Consider the following 17,075-nt stretch of genomic DNA (forward strand, 5'->3'; position numbering starts at 1 on the left):
GGCCATGAGGTTTCACGACCCTCAGGCAGGGCCTCGAGATGCTCAGGAAGAGATAAAAGCTCACGACCTACCGGCAGGAAGATGAGACTGCACTCAGGGAGTGGATGGGAGACCTCCTGGCAGCCAGGTGGGGTTGAGGATCCCGACACTGCATGAGGCGGTTGGAACCTCAGAGCACTCATCTCGGTGAGACGTCACCTCTGCCATTCAGGTGGAGCACGTGAGACTTGGTTCTCAGGGAGAGATGTGACGAAATTACACTTAGGTGGTGGAGAGAAGGCCTTTGGCTCTGACATGGAAGGAAAGAGACACTCCAATATTCAGGGAGGAGAGACAATAACTCCCTGGTGTAACTCCCAGCCGGGCCAGGTGACACTTTTTAACACTCAGGTGTGTGAGGTGAGGTGAGCATTGGTTATCCCTGGTGGGTGAGATGCTGTCTCCTGACAATCAGAAGAAAGGATACTTCCAGGACTTGCGTAGCTCCGTGGTTGAGTGTTGACCTATGAACCAGGAGGTTTGATTCCGGGTCAGGGCAAATGCTCAGGTTCGGCTTAATCCCCGGTGGGGGTGTGCAGGAGGCAGCCAATTGATGATTCTCTCTCATCATTGACGTTTCCATCTCTTTCTCCCTCTCCCTTCCTCTCTCTAAAATCAATAAAAACATATTTTTAAAAAAGAAAGGGTACTGAGTGATATTCAGGTAACTGTGATGAGAATTCCTGACAATTATCGGGGACACCACCTTGCTGCATGTAGGTCTCAGAAAGGAGACCAGAATACACTCAGGTAGAGAATATGAGACCTGTGGACTCCCCAGCGGGCTAAGGAAGGCAGGCTCTGTCATCTCAGATGAAGTGGGACCTTGAAGATCCTGGCCAGATTTGGGGTCAAGGGAGGGGCTGCACGTGAGTCCCCCTCACCCAGGGGAACCTGTGAGAGAGCGGGGAAGTCATTTCAGCGAGAACTGGTTGGGTAAGGTGTTCCTGCAGGCCTGCCTGCCGGGGGTGGGGTGGGGGAAATGTCCCTGCTGATTGGTCAGGATGCTCGGAGCTTTGTGAGGTCAGCAGGCCTCCCGGCGGCTGGGCAGGACAATGGTGGAGATGCTGCCAACTGCCGTTCTGCTGGTCTTGGCAGTGTCTGTAGTCGCCAAAGTTAACAGCACGTGTGAGTAAGTGTCCGGGACCTTGGCGGGGGATGGGGTGCCTTCCGAAGAGCAGACCCAGACTGCCTCTGTCCAGAGAAGAGGCCATGCTGGGGCCTTCGCAGTCCCCTGGTGACCCACGGCCTGACGCAGACCTCCTGCTCTGAGGGCATGCACAGCATGGGGATCTACCCGCACACCTACATCCCGATGCTCACCAGTCCCACAGACATGAGATGCCCCAGCCTGTGGACGAGTCCCAAAGCATCGACCTGCTGTAGCTCTAGGGCCTTCACACCCCTGAGACCCCACAGGATACCCCACATGCCAATAAGTCCCAAACTGGTATTGCCTCTCACCTGTGACTCGGTTCCCACCTCTGGACCCCCACAGCCTCCCCACACCAGGGGTCCCTCCATCTGATGAGACAAGGTCCTCATCTCTCCTATCACTTCCTAAGCTAACCCTGAACCCCGAAGTCTGGTTTTGAAGACCCCAGGCCATGGCACCCTGCACTCCCATGTCAGCCTCCCCCAACCCCCGGCCCCCACTTCCATCTTCCCAGCTGCCTATGGCACCCTCTCCCCCACCTGTGGCTACACCCACAAGACCAAGAAATTACAGCCCCTCACCACATTTCCTGGAGCCCGTGGCTCCTGTCTTGTCACAGCCCCATAACATGGCCCTCATGACACCCCCTTTGACCCTACACCAAAGGTTGCCCTCACGTTCCCAGATCTTCCCCACTTTTTTTTTAAAGATTATTTTTCCCCCCAAAAAAATATATTTTTATTGATTTCAAGAGGGAGGGAGGGAGAGGGAGAAAGAGATGGAAACACCAATGATGAGAGAGAATCATTGATTGGCTGCTTGCTGCATGCCCCCTACTGGGGATCGAGCCCGCAATCTGGGCATGTGCCCTGACTAGGAATCGAAGTGTGACCTCCTGGTTGTGCACAGATCGATGCTCAACCAGGGAGCCACGCTGGCTGGGCGATCTTCCCCACTCTTAAATCCCATATCCCTGCTCTCAGTTGAGGCATAAGGACAGGCTGTGCCTGCTCTCGGCCTCATCTGTGCCCGTGGTTTCTCCTCAGTGGCTCCTGTGGACTACCGTTCAGGCAGACCCTACAAGCGACCACACGTGTGGTCGGAGGCCAGGCTGCTGCTCACGGGGCGTGGCCCTGGATGGTCAGCCTGCAGGTCTTCACCTACCACAACAGCCGGAGGTACCACGCCTGTGGAGGCACCTTGCTGAATGCGCAGTGGGTACTCACTGCTGCTCACTGCTTCAGGCTCAATAAGTAGGTGTGGGAGCAGGCAGAGGGTCTTCCCAAGGGCTCTTGTCAGGGACCTTCTGGGGTGGGGGTCTCTGTGCAGAGTGTCCTAGGGCTCAGGGCCCAGCGGCCACCCGAGTGAACATGTTGAGGGGACTCATGTGAGGAGAGGGCCGAGGCTCTCGGTTGCAGCCGGTGCCAGGTGCCAGGCGGGAATGACCTGGTCCCTCTGTGTGCACAGAAAACCATATGACTGGAGACTGATTTTCGGAGCAAGGGAACTCGAGTATGGCAGCACCGAGCCCGTGAAAGCACCCCTCCAGGAGAGATTTGTGGAGAAAATCATCCCTCATGAGAGATACTCCTCCATCTCAGAGGCCAACGACATTGCTCTCATGAAGGTCACCCCTCCCGTGGTCTGTGGGAACCTTGTCGGACCTGGCTGCCTACCCCCGTTTAAGGCCGGCCCGCCCAGAGCGGCCCAGTCCTGCTGGGTGACTGGCTGGGGGTTCTTAAGGGAGAACGGTGAGTCCGGGAGGGGCTTTCGGGGTGCATTGTGCAGCATCCCCTCTGTGCACTTTGAGGTGAAAGGGTATGTGGGGGGCCCTTGGGTGGGTGCAACCTCTGCCCCTTTCCAGCCGGAGAAACTGAGGGCTAGAGCCGAGTGCCTGCCCAGGGTTAGGTGCTGCATTCTGGAAACGGGGGAGAAGCTCTAGGTGGGGTTTTGTGGCCGCAGGCCGGTCCTTTCTCTCTCTGGCCTCAGTTTCCCCACCTGTGAGTGGAAAGGCCAGAGCCCAGACCGTCTGCCCCCGCCCTTGGGAGCCATAGCTTCCAAATCCTCCCCAGCCATCGCAGCTGCTGCAGGGTTTCCCTGCAGAAGGGAGAGGGCGGGGGGCGGGGGTGGTCTGCCATCTGTCTCTGTGGCAGGAAGGTTTGGCTGGCAGGGCAGGGCTTTGCACAGGGGGCTGCCTGACTGTTACCCAGTCACACCAGGAATGTGAAGATACGAGTGACGTAAATTACCTCTCACGCTCAGCTGTTTCTTGATAACAGACCCTTTAGGCTTTCTCATTCCAGGCTGTTCTTGTGGAGTTTAAAACTCAGCCTTTGCTGGTAACCCCAAAATCAGTAATTTCAGGATTCTTCCCTAACTCTTCGTTCGTTCTTGGAAGCTTGCTCTCAGTTTCTGATAGGGTTGCCACCTGTCTCCTTAGAAAGAGTGTCTCCAGCAGGTGCCCTTGCTACCACTGGCTTCTGCTGACGGCTGACCTTCCCTCCCTGGCCCCGCCCTGCCCCCGCCCTGCCCACCCAACCACGTCCAGCCTCTGGGGTTCCTGCAGTCCCGAGGCTGATATCAGGGTTCGTGCTATCGTGTTGCTGGGGAGTGCAGGCTCCAGCTGCAGCCTGAATGTCTTGCAAGGCCTTTTCGTCCTAGAACCCCTCTAAACATAATGGGATTTCTATCTTTTTGGCACACACATTCCCCCAAGGCTGGGTCTTAAAGAAATGTCAGGCTCCAACCCCTATGCCCTTCCTCCACACCTTCCTTTCCACCTGCCCCTGGAACACACTCTGCCACACTCTCCTTTCCCACGGACGGATGCTAAGCTGCTGCGGGCTGTCAGCATGTGTCATGTAAAACAGGGCCTGGGGACCCAGAAAACACTTCTCTGTTTGAGGACACCCGACTCTTCACAATGAAACCCTGGTTCTCTGGGCTCGGGCTCTGCCATAGACAGAACGGGTACCTCGATGGCTAAGGAGCCTCTGTGGTCGCTATCTCCAAGTCACCCCTACCCCTGGGCGGAGCATGTGCAGACTGTGCCTGCCGCCTGGGGGCAAGGAAGGTGGGGGCTGAAGGGATTGGAAACATCAGAGCCACCGGCTGTGTGCCTGCCCCCACCCACGTGCTCCATGGGGTCCCGTCTTTCCTTCTGGCCCACGTAGCATGTTCCAGACCCACCCCTGCGACAGGCCTGCCCTGTGTCTGCACTGCAGATGGTGTGTGTTCAAACCCACCCCCTGGGCTGTGGGACACCCTGACCAAGAGGGAGCAGCTGGCGGCTCTCAGGCTCCGTGTGGCTGACTCTCTGCTCCCGTGCAGACAGGCCAGCCCTTTCCAACCTAGGGGCCCTGACAGAGTGTCTGGGGCTGCAAAGGAGGGGCTGACTTGGTCCTGACAGGGGTGCCCCTTTCTTCTCTTTCAAGACTTCCTGGGAATGGAGAGTGGGCTCATGGGGAGGGGCTCGCCAGCCCACTTGGGTGGTCCTGTCCAAGGGGGTGGAGGAGTCCTGACGGGGACCACAGGGAGGGAGGCTTACAGCCAGAACTGGACTTGGTTCTGGAGAGGAAAACCGAGGTCTGAATCCAGGCCACAGCACATCCCTGCTGAGACTCAGGCAGGCGGTGCTCCAGGCTCCTGATGGTGTAGGGAGCTGACGTGCAGAAGCCGTGAGGTTGCTGCGGGGACCACGTGACATGACACCTGTGGGCCCCACAGTACTCAGCACAGCCTGGTGCCAACTGCCCTTCACGGTCCAGCAGCTACCATGAACATACATCTCTCAGGACACCGCCCACCCCACGTCCTTCTGTCCATTGTCCAGACTCTTCCTCTGTCCCTGCTCCAGGCGCATGCCCTGGGACACTGCCCCACCCCTCGCTGGTCTGCAGTGTGAAGGGGAAGGTGGTTCTTGGGTTTAAATCGAGCATTTCAGGATGAGGAGGGCTCTGTGCAGGGAGGCAGCAGGGCTTTCACCGGCGTGTCTCCCTGATCACTGACCACCGAGTCCCTGGTTGTAGAACGCAAGATGTCACCTGTGATGCAGGAGGCACGAGTGGACATCCTCGACCTCAACCTGTGCAACTCGACCCGGTGGTACAGAGGGCGCATTCGCTCCACCAATGTGTGCGCAGGCTACCCTGAAGGCAACGTCGACACCTGCCAGGTAACTGTCCTGGGGGTGCCCAGGCCCCTATAGCCACCTCCTTTTTGGATCCCTCAGCTCCATGCACTCCGGAGCCCTGAGCTAGTGACCCTTTTCCTGGTCCCGTGTCTATAGTCACAATGAACATGGGCGGTGATGCCACCAGCTGCCCCTACAGAGAACCAACCCCTACCTTTAGCACCTTCTCCCACCCTCGCACAGCGATCACATCACCCAAACACGCCCCGGACAGAACGTGTACATCCTTCCCCAGAAAACAAACCCTCCCAACCACTTACACACATGCGTTCAGGTGTGCCCGCACGGACATGTGAGTTCCTCTTCTCCTCCTCCCTGGGAGGAAACCCAAGGCGGCCACACCCGTCACATCCCAACGGACCCTCCACCACAGCCAGCTGCGTTTCTGGGAGTGGAAAACTGTGGCTGCGAAGTTGTCTGCCCAGAGCCTGTGGCCCTCCTGGGCAGCAGGGAGAAGTGGCTCATGGCTCAGCGGAGAGTGACTCCCGTGTCCTTCTGGCAGGGGGACAGTGGTGGGCCGCTCATGTGCAGAGGCCCGGAAGACGCCTATGTGGTCGTGGGAATCACGAGCTGGGGGGTAGGCTGTGCCCGAGCCAAGCGCCCTGGAATCTACACATCCACCTGGCCCTATCTGAGCTGGATTGCTTCCAAGATCGGTATCCAGGCCTTGCAGATGGTTCAGCCAGCTCAGCAGGGCACCCCTGCCCCTCCCAGTACTGCCGCAAACCCCACTCAACTCCCCTCTGCTCACCCTCCTTGGTACTTCCAACACCTTCCTCAACCACTTCCCATCAGGCCACCTGCATCCAGACCCCGACCCCCACTCCCACCCTCACCCCGACCCCCAGCTCCAGCTCCAGCCCCACCCCGACCCCCAGCCCCAGCCCCACCCCTACACCGACCCCCAGCCCCAGCCCCACCCCGACCCTCAGCCCCAGCCCCACCCAAACCCCCAGCCCTACCCCTATACCGACCCCCAGCCCCACCCCCAGCCCTACCCCCAGCTCTACCCCTACACCGACCCCCAGCCCCAGCCCCACCCCGACCCCTAGCCCTACCCCTACACCGACCCCCAGTCCCAGCTTCACTCCGACCCCCAGCCCTACCCCCACCCCACCACCTAGCTGCACCCCCACTCCGACCCCCAGCCCTATCCCCACCAACACCACCCCAACCACCTCCACCTTTCACTAAACCTACCGAAGCTCCTTCTTTTGCCAAACGACTCCAGCAACTCATAGAGACCCTGAAGGGGAACACGAGGAGTTTTAGGGGAAGAGGCGATGAGGAAATGGAGGCAGAAAAGAAAGATGAATAAGTAAATAAATAAATATTTCTCTAAGAAGAGATGTTTTTTGGACTTTTTAAAAAATTATCTTTATTTCTCAAAAAACATCTATTTTTATTTTAAAAGCAGAACACTTAATTATAAAAATTTCATAGAAAAATAAAATAAAATATTCTTAAAACTGTGTTTCTCAAAGTGTGGGTTGTCAAAGTGTGTGGACCACATAAAATAGAATCACCTAATGGCACATGTTAAAAATGAGCTTTGCCGGGTCGGTGTGTCTCAGGGGTTGTGTTACAGAATTTACCAGGCGACTGAAAAATACACAGTAGTACTCGTAGGTCCAGGCTAAACCCATTTATTTTCAGATGTTTCACATGTACTAGTACAGTGACTCAGGGGGTCAGTTCTCCAAATCCTGAGTAAGCCAATGTGGAGGAAGCTTTCCCTTTAAACCCTTCGGTTTCTTTGTTTTCTATCTGTTTCCTAACTACAGGCATATGTGGTGGGCTCCACAGCCCCTCCTGAGTCAGAGGGGAAGTTAGATTGTAGCTAAGTGCCTGGTCTGGGTGGTGCCAGTGACCTCCCTCCAGCTAAGCTGTTACCTTCTTTGTTTATGGCCCCTTTGTAAATGGGAGTAATTAGGAAAACAGGTCTTGCTAGACCAGATTGTTAAGAAAGGGGCAGTGACTTAGTTATAGGCTATCAAGAATGTACACTAGGTTACTGGCACAGATTCAGATTGCTAGCCCCGCCCCCCCCCCCCCCCCCCCCCGCAAATGTCTTATATTCCCCATCAGTTGAACATCAACCTATAAACCAGGAGATCACAGTTCCATTCCCAGTCAGGGCACATGCCTGGGTTGAAGGCTCAATCACTCACCAGTAGGGGGTGTGCAGGAGGCATCTGACCAATGATTCTCTCTCATCGTTGATGTCTCTATCTCTCTCTCCCTCTCCCTTCCTCTCTGCATATATATGTATATATTTTTAATGGGCCTTATCATGGATTTTGTATAAGAATCTCAGAGAATACGATAGACTTTGGTGGGGGCTCATTTAGTTTAACAGAGGATTTTGGCTGTATTTGCCTCTTTTTACTGGGAATCTCCCTTTTAGATATAGACTGTATCAGTGCTTGCTAAGAGTCCAACACATACACATTTCTACTATTATCACATCCTTTATCCCTACCCCGTGCCCTGGGTTATCTCATGTTCAATTCTGTTCTAAAACACTACCTGTTGTTTCCAACTAACACTCCCCCCTTCTCTGGCTCACTTTCAGTCTCTTCCTAACCTCTGATGCCTTCTGAGATTGCCTAAGAGATTTCCTTTTCTCCATAGAAAGAGACCCAGTAACAGAAAAAGCAAACATAAGCCTAAAACTATAAAGACACAGTTCCATGGTCAAAGTCATTCACTAGGTAGAATCAGGCCCTGATTTTAACTCCTCATTCTTTTTTTTTTAATGTTCCATGCAATAAACCTTAATATTTCAAGAAAAACGATCTTAAATATAATAATGTTACATGCAATAAACATGAATAAATCAAGAAAAATGATTTAAAATATGATATTGTTACATGCAATAAACACCAATTATTCAAGAAAAATGATCTTACATATAATAATATCACATGCAATAAACATTAATATTTCTAGAATAAAAGGATTTTAATTAAGTATAATAATATTACCAAAACTGTACTTACATAGTATATAACAAAAGTTGTAGGAAATATTAAAAATCTGAAAATAACAGGATTACTTCTATTATATTCTAGAATATCCCCCCCCCCCCCGGCTCTATTTTTGTTCATCAGTTTATGTTGTTCATTATATTCCACAAAATGGGTGAGATCATATGATATTTATCTTTCTCTGACTGGCTTATTTTGCTTAGCATGATGCTTTTAAAGTCTATTTTGTCGGATATGAGTATTGCTACTCCAGCTTTTTTTTTTTTTTTTCGATTTTCATGGAAAATTTTTTTCCATCTTTCACTTTCATCCTGTGTGTCTTTTGTTTTGAGGTGGGTCTCTTGTAGGCAGCATATAGTTGGGTCATGTTTTTGTACCCACTTAGCTACCCTATACCTTTTGATTGAAGCAGTTAGTCCATTTACATTTAGGGTTATTATTGAGAGGTACTTATTTATAGTCATTTTAATTCTGTATGGCTAGGTTTCTCTCTCTGTTTCTTCTTCTCACCAATCCCTTACAGCAATCCCTTTAGCATTTCTTGTAATGCTGGCTTGGTGGTGATGAACTCCTTTACCTTTTTTTTTTTGTCTGGGAAGCTCTTTATTTGACCGTCTATTTTGAATGATAGCCTTGCTGGATATAGTAATCTTGGTCTCAGATCCTTGCTTTCCATTACATTGAGTACTTCATGCCATTCCCTTCTGGCCTGTAGAGTTTCTGATGAGAAATCAGGTGTCAGCCTTATGGGAACTTCTTCATAGGTAACAGTTTTCTTTTCTGTTGCTGCCTTTAAGATTCTCTCTTTGTCTTTAATTTTTGGCATTTTAATTATGATGTGTCTGGGTGTGGGTCTGTTTGGGTTCTTCTTGTTTGGGGTTCTCTGTGCCTCCTGAACTTGTGTGACTTTTCCTTTTACCAGGTTAGGGAAGTTTTCTACCATTATTTCTTCAAACACCTTCTCTATTCCTTTCTCCCTTTCTGCCTCTGCTGGCACACCTATTCTAATAGTGTTACATTTCACATTGTCCCACAGCTCCCTGAAGCTATCCTCCTATTTTTTTAAAAATATATTTTATTGATATTTTACAGAGAGGAAGGGAGAGGGATAGAGAGCTAGAAACATCGATGAGAGAGAAACATCGATCAGCTGCCTCCTGCACACCTCCCACTGGGGATGTGCCCGCAACCAAGGTACATGCCCTCAACCGGAATCGAACACAGGACCCTTCAGTCCGCAGGCCGACGCTCCATCCACTGAGCCAAACTGGTTTCGGCTATTCTCCTATTTTTTAATTGTCTTTTCTTTTTGGTTCTCTAATTGAGTAATATTTTCAACTCTGTCTTCTAATTCACTGATTCAATTCTCCGCTTCCCCTAATCTGCTGTGTACTTTTTCCAATGTGTTCTTTATTTGTGTTATGTCATCCTTTATCTAAGACTGTTCTCTTTTCATAGTTACTATATCTTTTTTCATACTGTTGAGCATTTTTTAAAAATATATTTTATTGATTTTTTACAGAGAGGAAGGGAGAGGGAGAGAGAGTTAGAAACATTGATGAGAGAGAAACATCAATCAGCTGCCTCCTGCACACCCCCTACTGGGGATGTGCCCACAACCAAGGTACATGCTCTTGACCGGAATTGAACCTGGGACCCTTGAGTCCGCAGGCTGACACTCTATCCACTGAGCCAAACCGGTCAGGGCTGTTGAGCACTTTTACCATCATTATTCTGAACTCTGTTTCAGATAAATTTCTTATCTCTGCTTCCTTCATCTCTTCTTCTGGAGAATTTGCTAGTTCTTTCATTTGGGAGTTGTTTCTTTGTTTCCTCATTTTGGTTGTCTGTTTGGGTTTGTGACTATGTATTAGGTAGATCCTCTACACCTCTCAATCTCTAGTGCAGGACAGTGTTAAAGGCTGTTTCTGGCTAATTGGATCAGGCAAAGACTCAGTGCCTGCAGAGTCCGCCTCTGCCTACAGACTGATAGATAGGATTCCAACTTGAATTACCCCCCAGGCAATTTTCCTCAGGCATGGCGAGGGTTTTTTCAACAGGGTGGGGTGGTTGCTTCTGCCTGGAGGCTAATTGTTACTTTTAGTCTCTTAAGTGGCCTCAGGGCAAGGTGTTTTTCAGTAGGGTGTGTGGACTGTCTTTCCATCAGGCAAGGCAGATGTCTATGTGGGAAAGATGTCCTCCGGCTGTGTGAGGGAATGACTCAGCCCAGGGGTGTGTGCTTTCTGAGTTCTATCCCCCAAGACCCCAGTCCTGGGTTCTGCTCTCACAGCTCCAGTCTACTTCTATTTCCCTCTGCCTGAGCACAAGGTGGGTGGCTCCACAGGGAATTTTTGTGTGTTGGCCCTTTATGAGGGTGCCCAAACTTTCAGCTGCCACTCCCTGGCAGACAGCACCCCACTGCTTTTCACAGCTAGATGTTATGTGGGTACCCTCCTCAGTTTGGTGCTCTCTGCCGGGGAGCCCAACTTCGGGATTAGACCCCAGAGTTCTCAGTGGTTTCCCCCCAACAGCTGAGATATCTCCAGGACTTCAGTTGCCGTCTGTGGGTGCCCAGCCCCTCCTACCAGTCTCTATGCCGTCTCCACCTTCGGTCCTTGGGTATCAGGGCTCTCTCCTGTGAGTTTTCCTTTGATTGTTCAGGAAGCCTTTCCGTGTTTCAGTTGTAATTCCAGCTTGTTCCTGGGAGCATGTTCGTGCAGCATCCTCCTACTCTGCCGCCATTTTTAATCTCCTGGACTTTTTCTTATCTGCCCTCCCCAACTGAACCCAAACCCACATCAACTCTACCCTCCTTCACACTTCGACAGGTGGGATTGTTGTACATTATGTCAATTGTGTTTTTTAACATTGATTTTTAAAATGAACAAATTGACCTGGGCACGTGGGTCAGGGATGGTCTTTCTCACTTAGCCCTCTGTTCATTAAATCAGTGGGGGTGAGGCCTGAAAACAGCTCCTATAAGGTGGGCTGACTGGGAAGAAGGGTGTGGGGAAGCTCCAAGGGAGACACACTGTCCTGGTGTATGGAGACAGACCCACGAGAGGACTGCGTGTGGAAGGGTGGGGTCCCCAGAACAGAAAGGGTGACCCTCGACCGGGCAGCCAAGTGACGAAAATCCACCACAGACCCAGCTTGCTGTGGCTCTGGGCAGGAGATGTTTCTGTTCAAGCTCATTTCTGGCCTGTGGCTCAACCCTGTTACTTCCTGGATTCAAGCAGGTTGGAAAAATTATGATTTGCCAGAGCTTTCCAGGGTTGCAGTGGCGGGTACTTTTTGGATGCCTGCGAGTGAGCTCTCAATGGTTTCCTTACCACTTGGGAGTCCTTATTTTAAGACCTTCTGTCATAAGAGAGAGAGACCAAGTTAAGCTATTTAAGTGATGAGGGAAAATGAGGTGTTATGAGGGCACCAAGGTGTCACACAGAACCAATAGGAAGGTCCAGCAGCAGATACCAGGAATGGTGAGGAGCCTACGGAACAACCCTCGTCTGGAGTTTCTGTAGAGTGGCTAACCACCTGCAGTCTGCACTCAACTAGAATTGCTTGTGTTCACTTGCAAATTCCTGGGAAAGAAATCCCGACGGTGTCGGTCAGCTCTCCACTTTTGTGGGCTCAGAAATCAAACTGTCTTTGTGGGGCTAAGAAACACTCCTGGCTCCTGTCGAGCACCCAGGTGCCCAAAGCTGACTGTGTGTCAGGTGCAAGATGGTCCCAGGACAACGGTGCAGGAGCAGGTGGAGGAAGCCTGGGCGCAAGAGGCTGAGGGACTGTCCTCTTCTTGCTTGGGCTGCAAGGTGGATGGAGGAAGCAGCCATGAGTCTTTGTTTTCCAGACTTGCCCATCTGCCTGGGTTCAAACAAACCCCCTCTTCTACCCTCACCAGCTATGTGGCCTTGGGAAGATGGCCAGACTCAGAGCAGAGCTGACCTGGAAACACGCATGCATGTAGGCTGGCGATTAGATGCTGCTGGAGAACCTTATGCTTACCTGCAAGGGGCACCAAGGTGCCCAGTGTTTGTCCACTTATGACCCCTGAAATGCTTAGGCCACACAGGAGGGCTTAGTTGCCCACAGCTCTGTAGTGTGGAGACATTTGCTTAAATGAAAAAAAAATTCTATCATCTTAGCTAGGAGCTGGCATTGCTCAGATTGGAGCTGGTATGATTTTTCATTCCATTGGTTTTGACTGTCTCTTCTAAAGCTCATTTCTTAGTCATTGTACCTTGGTACCAGACAGTAGTCACCTGCTAAATACTGAACAAAACCCAGTGTGCTGGTCACAGAACAGAAGCCAAATTATGAGCCACATGGTCCAAAGAGCAGAGACAGTAACTGCAGCAACACAGGGCCTACCCTGGCCCTCCCTGGGTGTTTCTGAGCCAGAGCCAGAGCTGGTGGGTCTGCCCGTGGAAGTGGTGGGGCCAGCTGTGCCTTGGCGTGGGCATTGGCGGGCATAGAGGAGTCTGGACAAGCAGTGGAGAAGCCCTGTACCAGGAGTTTCCCTCACCCCTTCTCTGAGGAGCCTTCTGGGACCCAGAATGGATTCTTCAGCACCCTCTCCCCTGCACATGCTTGAACCCTTGTCCTTAGTTCATCCTCTCTCTTCATGGACGGTCGTGGTGGTGGACATGTGGGTGTCCTCCCTGGAGGGGTGTGTGAGTGAGGCTTTCTGGTACACCATCAGAGACTTGCCTTGTGGGGAGGACAGGCAAATGATAAGTATTTGTTTAAATAGAATTCATGATGAGTCTTAACTGCTAGGAACAATAACAAAATGCTTGATAGCAACTGAAAGTACACAGGTGAAAGTCCAACTCCAGAAAGGTGGGCCTGTCAGGAATAATAGATATACAATACCAATGGAGGAGAGGGATTTCTCATTGTGAACTTGATCAGAATAAACATCCCAATGACATCCCAAATGAAAATGGGAAAAATGGAAGTCATTCATCATTAATGCATAGAAAATTGATCAAGAAACAGGTTACCTTGTGGGGCTTGCTGCAGAAACTATATTCTTGGTAACAAATCACCAAGGACCTACCTCTGGTTTCATTGTGGAAGCATTTGTATAAACATGTGCTTCCACTTCTTGGGTGAACACTTAGGAGTGGAATGCTTTCTGCAACTATTGATATGTGTATATGATTTTTATCCTTCATTTTGTTTATGTGATATTAATTGATTTGAAGATAATGAATCAAACTTTCATCTCATGAATAAATCCCACTTTATCATTGTGAATGATCTTTCAATGTATTGCTGAATTAAAATAATTATGCACCATGAACACATGGGATTTATCACAGGAATGCAAGGGTGGTTCAATATAAAAAAATTAATCAATGTAATACACCACATTGCTGGATTGGGGTAGGAAAAAACCACATAGTCATCTTGACTGATGCTGGAAAAGCATCTGACAGAATCCAGCAGCTTTCACAGTAAAAGCACTCAGAAAATTAGAAATAGAGGAGAACATCTACAACATGACAAAGGCCGTATGAAAAACTCATAAATAACATCATTTTCAGTGTTGAAACACTGAAAACTTTCCCCCTAAAACCAGGAGTAAGACAAGGATGCCTGCAACTTTAATTCAAATAGTACTAGAAATTCTAGTCAGAGAAATTAAGCAAGAAAACAAAATAAAAGGTATTCAGATTAGGAAGAAAGTGAAACTTTTTTTCAATATGCCCACGATGATTGTATGTATGGAAAATCCCAAAGTACTCACAGAAAAACTGCTAAAGTTAATAAGAGAATTTAGCAAAGTTTCAGGGCACAAGATCAACACACTAAAATCAGCTGTGTTTCTATAACCAGCAATGAACAATCAAAAAGGAAAATAGCATCCAAAGAATACCTAAAAGGAAATTTGATTAAGAAGTGAAAAACTTGGCCCTGGCCAGTGTTACTCAGTGGTTAGAGCATTGGCCCACCCATCGAAGGGTCATGGGTTTGAATCCCGGTCAAGGGCATGTGCCTGGGTTGTGGGTTTGATCCCTGACCCTGATTGGGGTGTGTAGAGGGGACAACTGATCAATGTCTCTATCTCATTGATGTTCCTTTCTCTCTCTCCTCTCCCTTCCACTCTCTTGAAAAATCAATGGAAAAATATCCTTGGGTGAAAATTAACAACAACAACAACAACAAAAAGAAGTGAAAGATTTGTACATGAACACTACAAACATCGCTGAGAGAAATTAAAGACCAAAATAAATGGATGGACACTCAGTGTTCATTGATTAGAAGACTTAATAGTGTTAAGATGTCAAAACAATCTTTAAAAAGAACAAAGGTAAAGGATTCACATATTCCAATTTCAAAACAATACTGCAGAACTAAAGCAATTAAAACTGCAGTATTGTGCCGAAACTGGTTTGGCTCAGTGGTAGAGCATCAGCCTGCGGACTGAAAGGTCCCAGGTTCGATTCCGGTCAAGGGCATGTACCTTGGTTGCGGGCATGTCCCCAGTAGGGGATGTGCAGGAGGCAGCTGATCGATGTTTCTCTCTCATCGATGTTTCTAACTCTCTATCCCTCTCCCTTCCTCTCTGTAAAAAATCAATAAAATATATTTTAAAAAAACACACACAAAAAAACCCCCTGCAGTATTGGGATAAGGATAGATGTCCAAACCAAAGGAATAGCATTGCGAGTCCAGAATAAACACATACAACAATGAGCAGTTGATATTTGACAAGGGTGACAAAACCATTCCAAGGGAGTGCCTTCAACAAATTGTGCTGGGCCCTGGCCAGGTGGCTCAGTTGGTTGGAGCTTGCCCTGTATACCAAAAGGTGGCAGGTTTGATTCCTGGTCAGGGCATAGACCTAGTTTGTGGGTTTGATCCCTGTCCAGCTGGGTATAGGATGCAAATGATCAATGTTACTCTCTGACATTGCTGTTTCTCTCTGTCCCTTCCTCTCTCTCTAAAATCAATAAAAGCACATCCTTGGGTGAGGATTAAAAAAAAAAAAATAGTGAGCCTGGCCGGCATGACTCAGTGGTTGAGCGTCGACCTATGAACCAGGAGGTCAGGGTTCGATTCCCAGTCAGGGCACATGCCCATGTTGCAGGCACAATGCCCGTGTGGAGCATGCAGAAGGCAGCCGATCAATGAGCCTCTCTCAGCATTGATGTTTCTCTCTCTCTCTCTCCTTCTCTCTTCCTCTCTGAAATCAATAAAAATATATTTAAAAAAGAAAAGAAAAAAAAATTAGTGAGAGGGGAACCAAGATGGTAGCATAGGTAAATGCAGGTACTCGCCACCTCCCACAACTACATCAAAATTTCAACTAAACAGAACAATCATCATTCAGCACCGCCTGAAAGCTGGCTGAATGGAAGTTCTACAACTAGAGAAGAGGAAAGACATGGAGAGACAGAGGCATATGCGGACCTGGCTGCTCCGACATGTGTTTTTAATTGGGAGGGAGATCTGCTGTGGAGGCCTCCTTTGAGAAGCAAGGGGTCTGAGCCTCACACGAGACCCCCAGCCCAGAGTTTCAGAGCAGGGAAGAAAAGTCCCTGTAACTTTGGGTTGTAAAATCCAGTGCTGATTGTGGCTCAGTGACACACAGAAGCTGCTGGAGACCTAGGCAGTTCCTCTTAAAGGGCCAGCACACAGCCGAAACCGGTTTGGCTCAGTGGATAGAGCGTCGGCCTGCAGACTCAAGGGTCCCAGGTTCGATTCCGGTCAAGGGCATGTACCGTGGTTGCGGGCACATCCCCAGTGGGAGGTGTGCAGGAGGCAGCTGATCGATGTTTCTCTCTCATCAATGTTTCTAGCTCTCTATCCCTCTCCCTTCCTCTCTGTAAAATATCAATAAAATATATTTCAAAAAAAAAAAAAGTAAAAAATAAAAAAAATAAAAATAAAAAAGGGCCAGCACACAGACTTACTTGGACTCTATCCCTCTGAGCTCTGATGCTGGGTGGTGGCATTGGGGGAACCAGAGAAATACTGGGAGGAACTGGATTGTCTGGCATTGGGGCAGGAACTCGGGGGCACATTTCTCCCAGAGGGAGGTGCTTTCAGGGGTGCCTCCCCTGTCCCAGAGCTGAAGGGCAGCCATATCTGAGTTTCCATCAGCCTAGCTCACACTGTCTGCTCCACCCTGGTGATTCCCTGAGATCCCACCCCATCCAACTTGCAGCCCCACTCAAGCTGTTTGCAACAGCTTTTCCATATGAATGTCCTGTCCTGGCTCAGGCTTCAGACTTTCTTAAAATCTCTTAAACAAGCAGCAGCTGGCATTAGCATGCCCCAAACCTATCAGTAAGAGCGAAAGACCTGGCACTAGCACCAGCCTGCCTTGCTTCACAACTAGGCCTCGCCTGGGCACTTCCAAGCCAAATACAAATAGCAGCCATCTGCAGATTGCTCAGTAGCTCCTGTTGAGTGGCACCAGGCAGTGGCTGACTGCACAGAAAACCTTGTAAAGTTAATAAAAGAGTTTAGCAAAGTTTCAGGGCATAAGATCCCTGTCCCAGAGGTCACTGGCAGCCATATCTGAGTTTGGAGGCCTCAGAGCCAGTGTGCCTGAGCTGGCTAAGACACCAAGGAACTGCCCAAACCGGTTTGGCTCAGTGGATAAAGCGTCAGCCTGCGGACTGAAAGGTCCCGGGTTCGATTCCGGTCAAGGGCACGTAACTTGGTTGCATGCACATCC

At 49.7% G+C, this 17,075-nt stretch overlaps 1 protein-coding gene across 1 annotated transcript; it reads left to right on the top strand.

Annotated features, from left to right (window-relative positions):
• Positions 1-1,094: 1,094 nt before the first annotated feature.
• Positions 1,095-6,705, top strand: ACR (acrosin; the record flags this gene model as incomplete). Its single annotated transcript, XM_080660278.1, has 8 exons — positions 1,095-1,171; positions 2,242-2,448; positions 2,663-2,946; positions 5,224-5,369; positions 5,890-6,228; positions 6,344-6,420; positions 6,464-6,486; positions 6,536-6,705. The coding sequence occupies 8 exons, from the start codon at positions 1,095-1,097 to the stop codon at positions 6,703-6,705; spliced, it is 1,323 nt and encodes a 440-aa protein (XP_080516404.1).
• Between the last annotated feature and the right edge of the window lie 10,370 nt (positions 6,706-17,075).

Source organism: Plecotus auritus (assembly GCF_963455305.1).
Source record: "Plecotus auritus genome assembly, chromosome: 3".
In the NCBI taxonomy this organism is placed as follows: Eukaryota; Metazoa; Chordata; class Mammalia; order Chiroptera; family Vespertilionidae; genus Plecotus; species Plecotus auritus.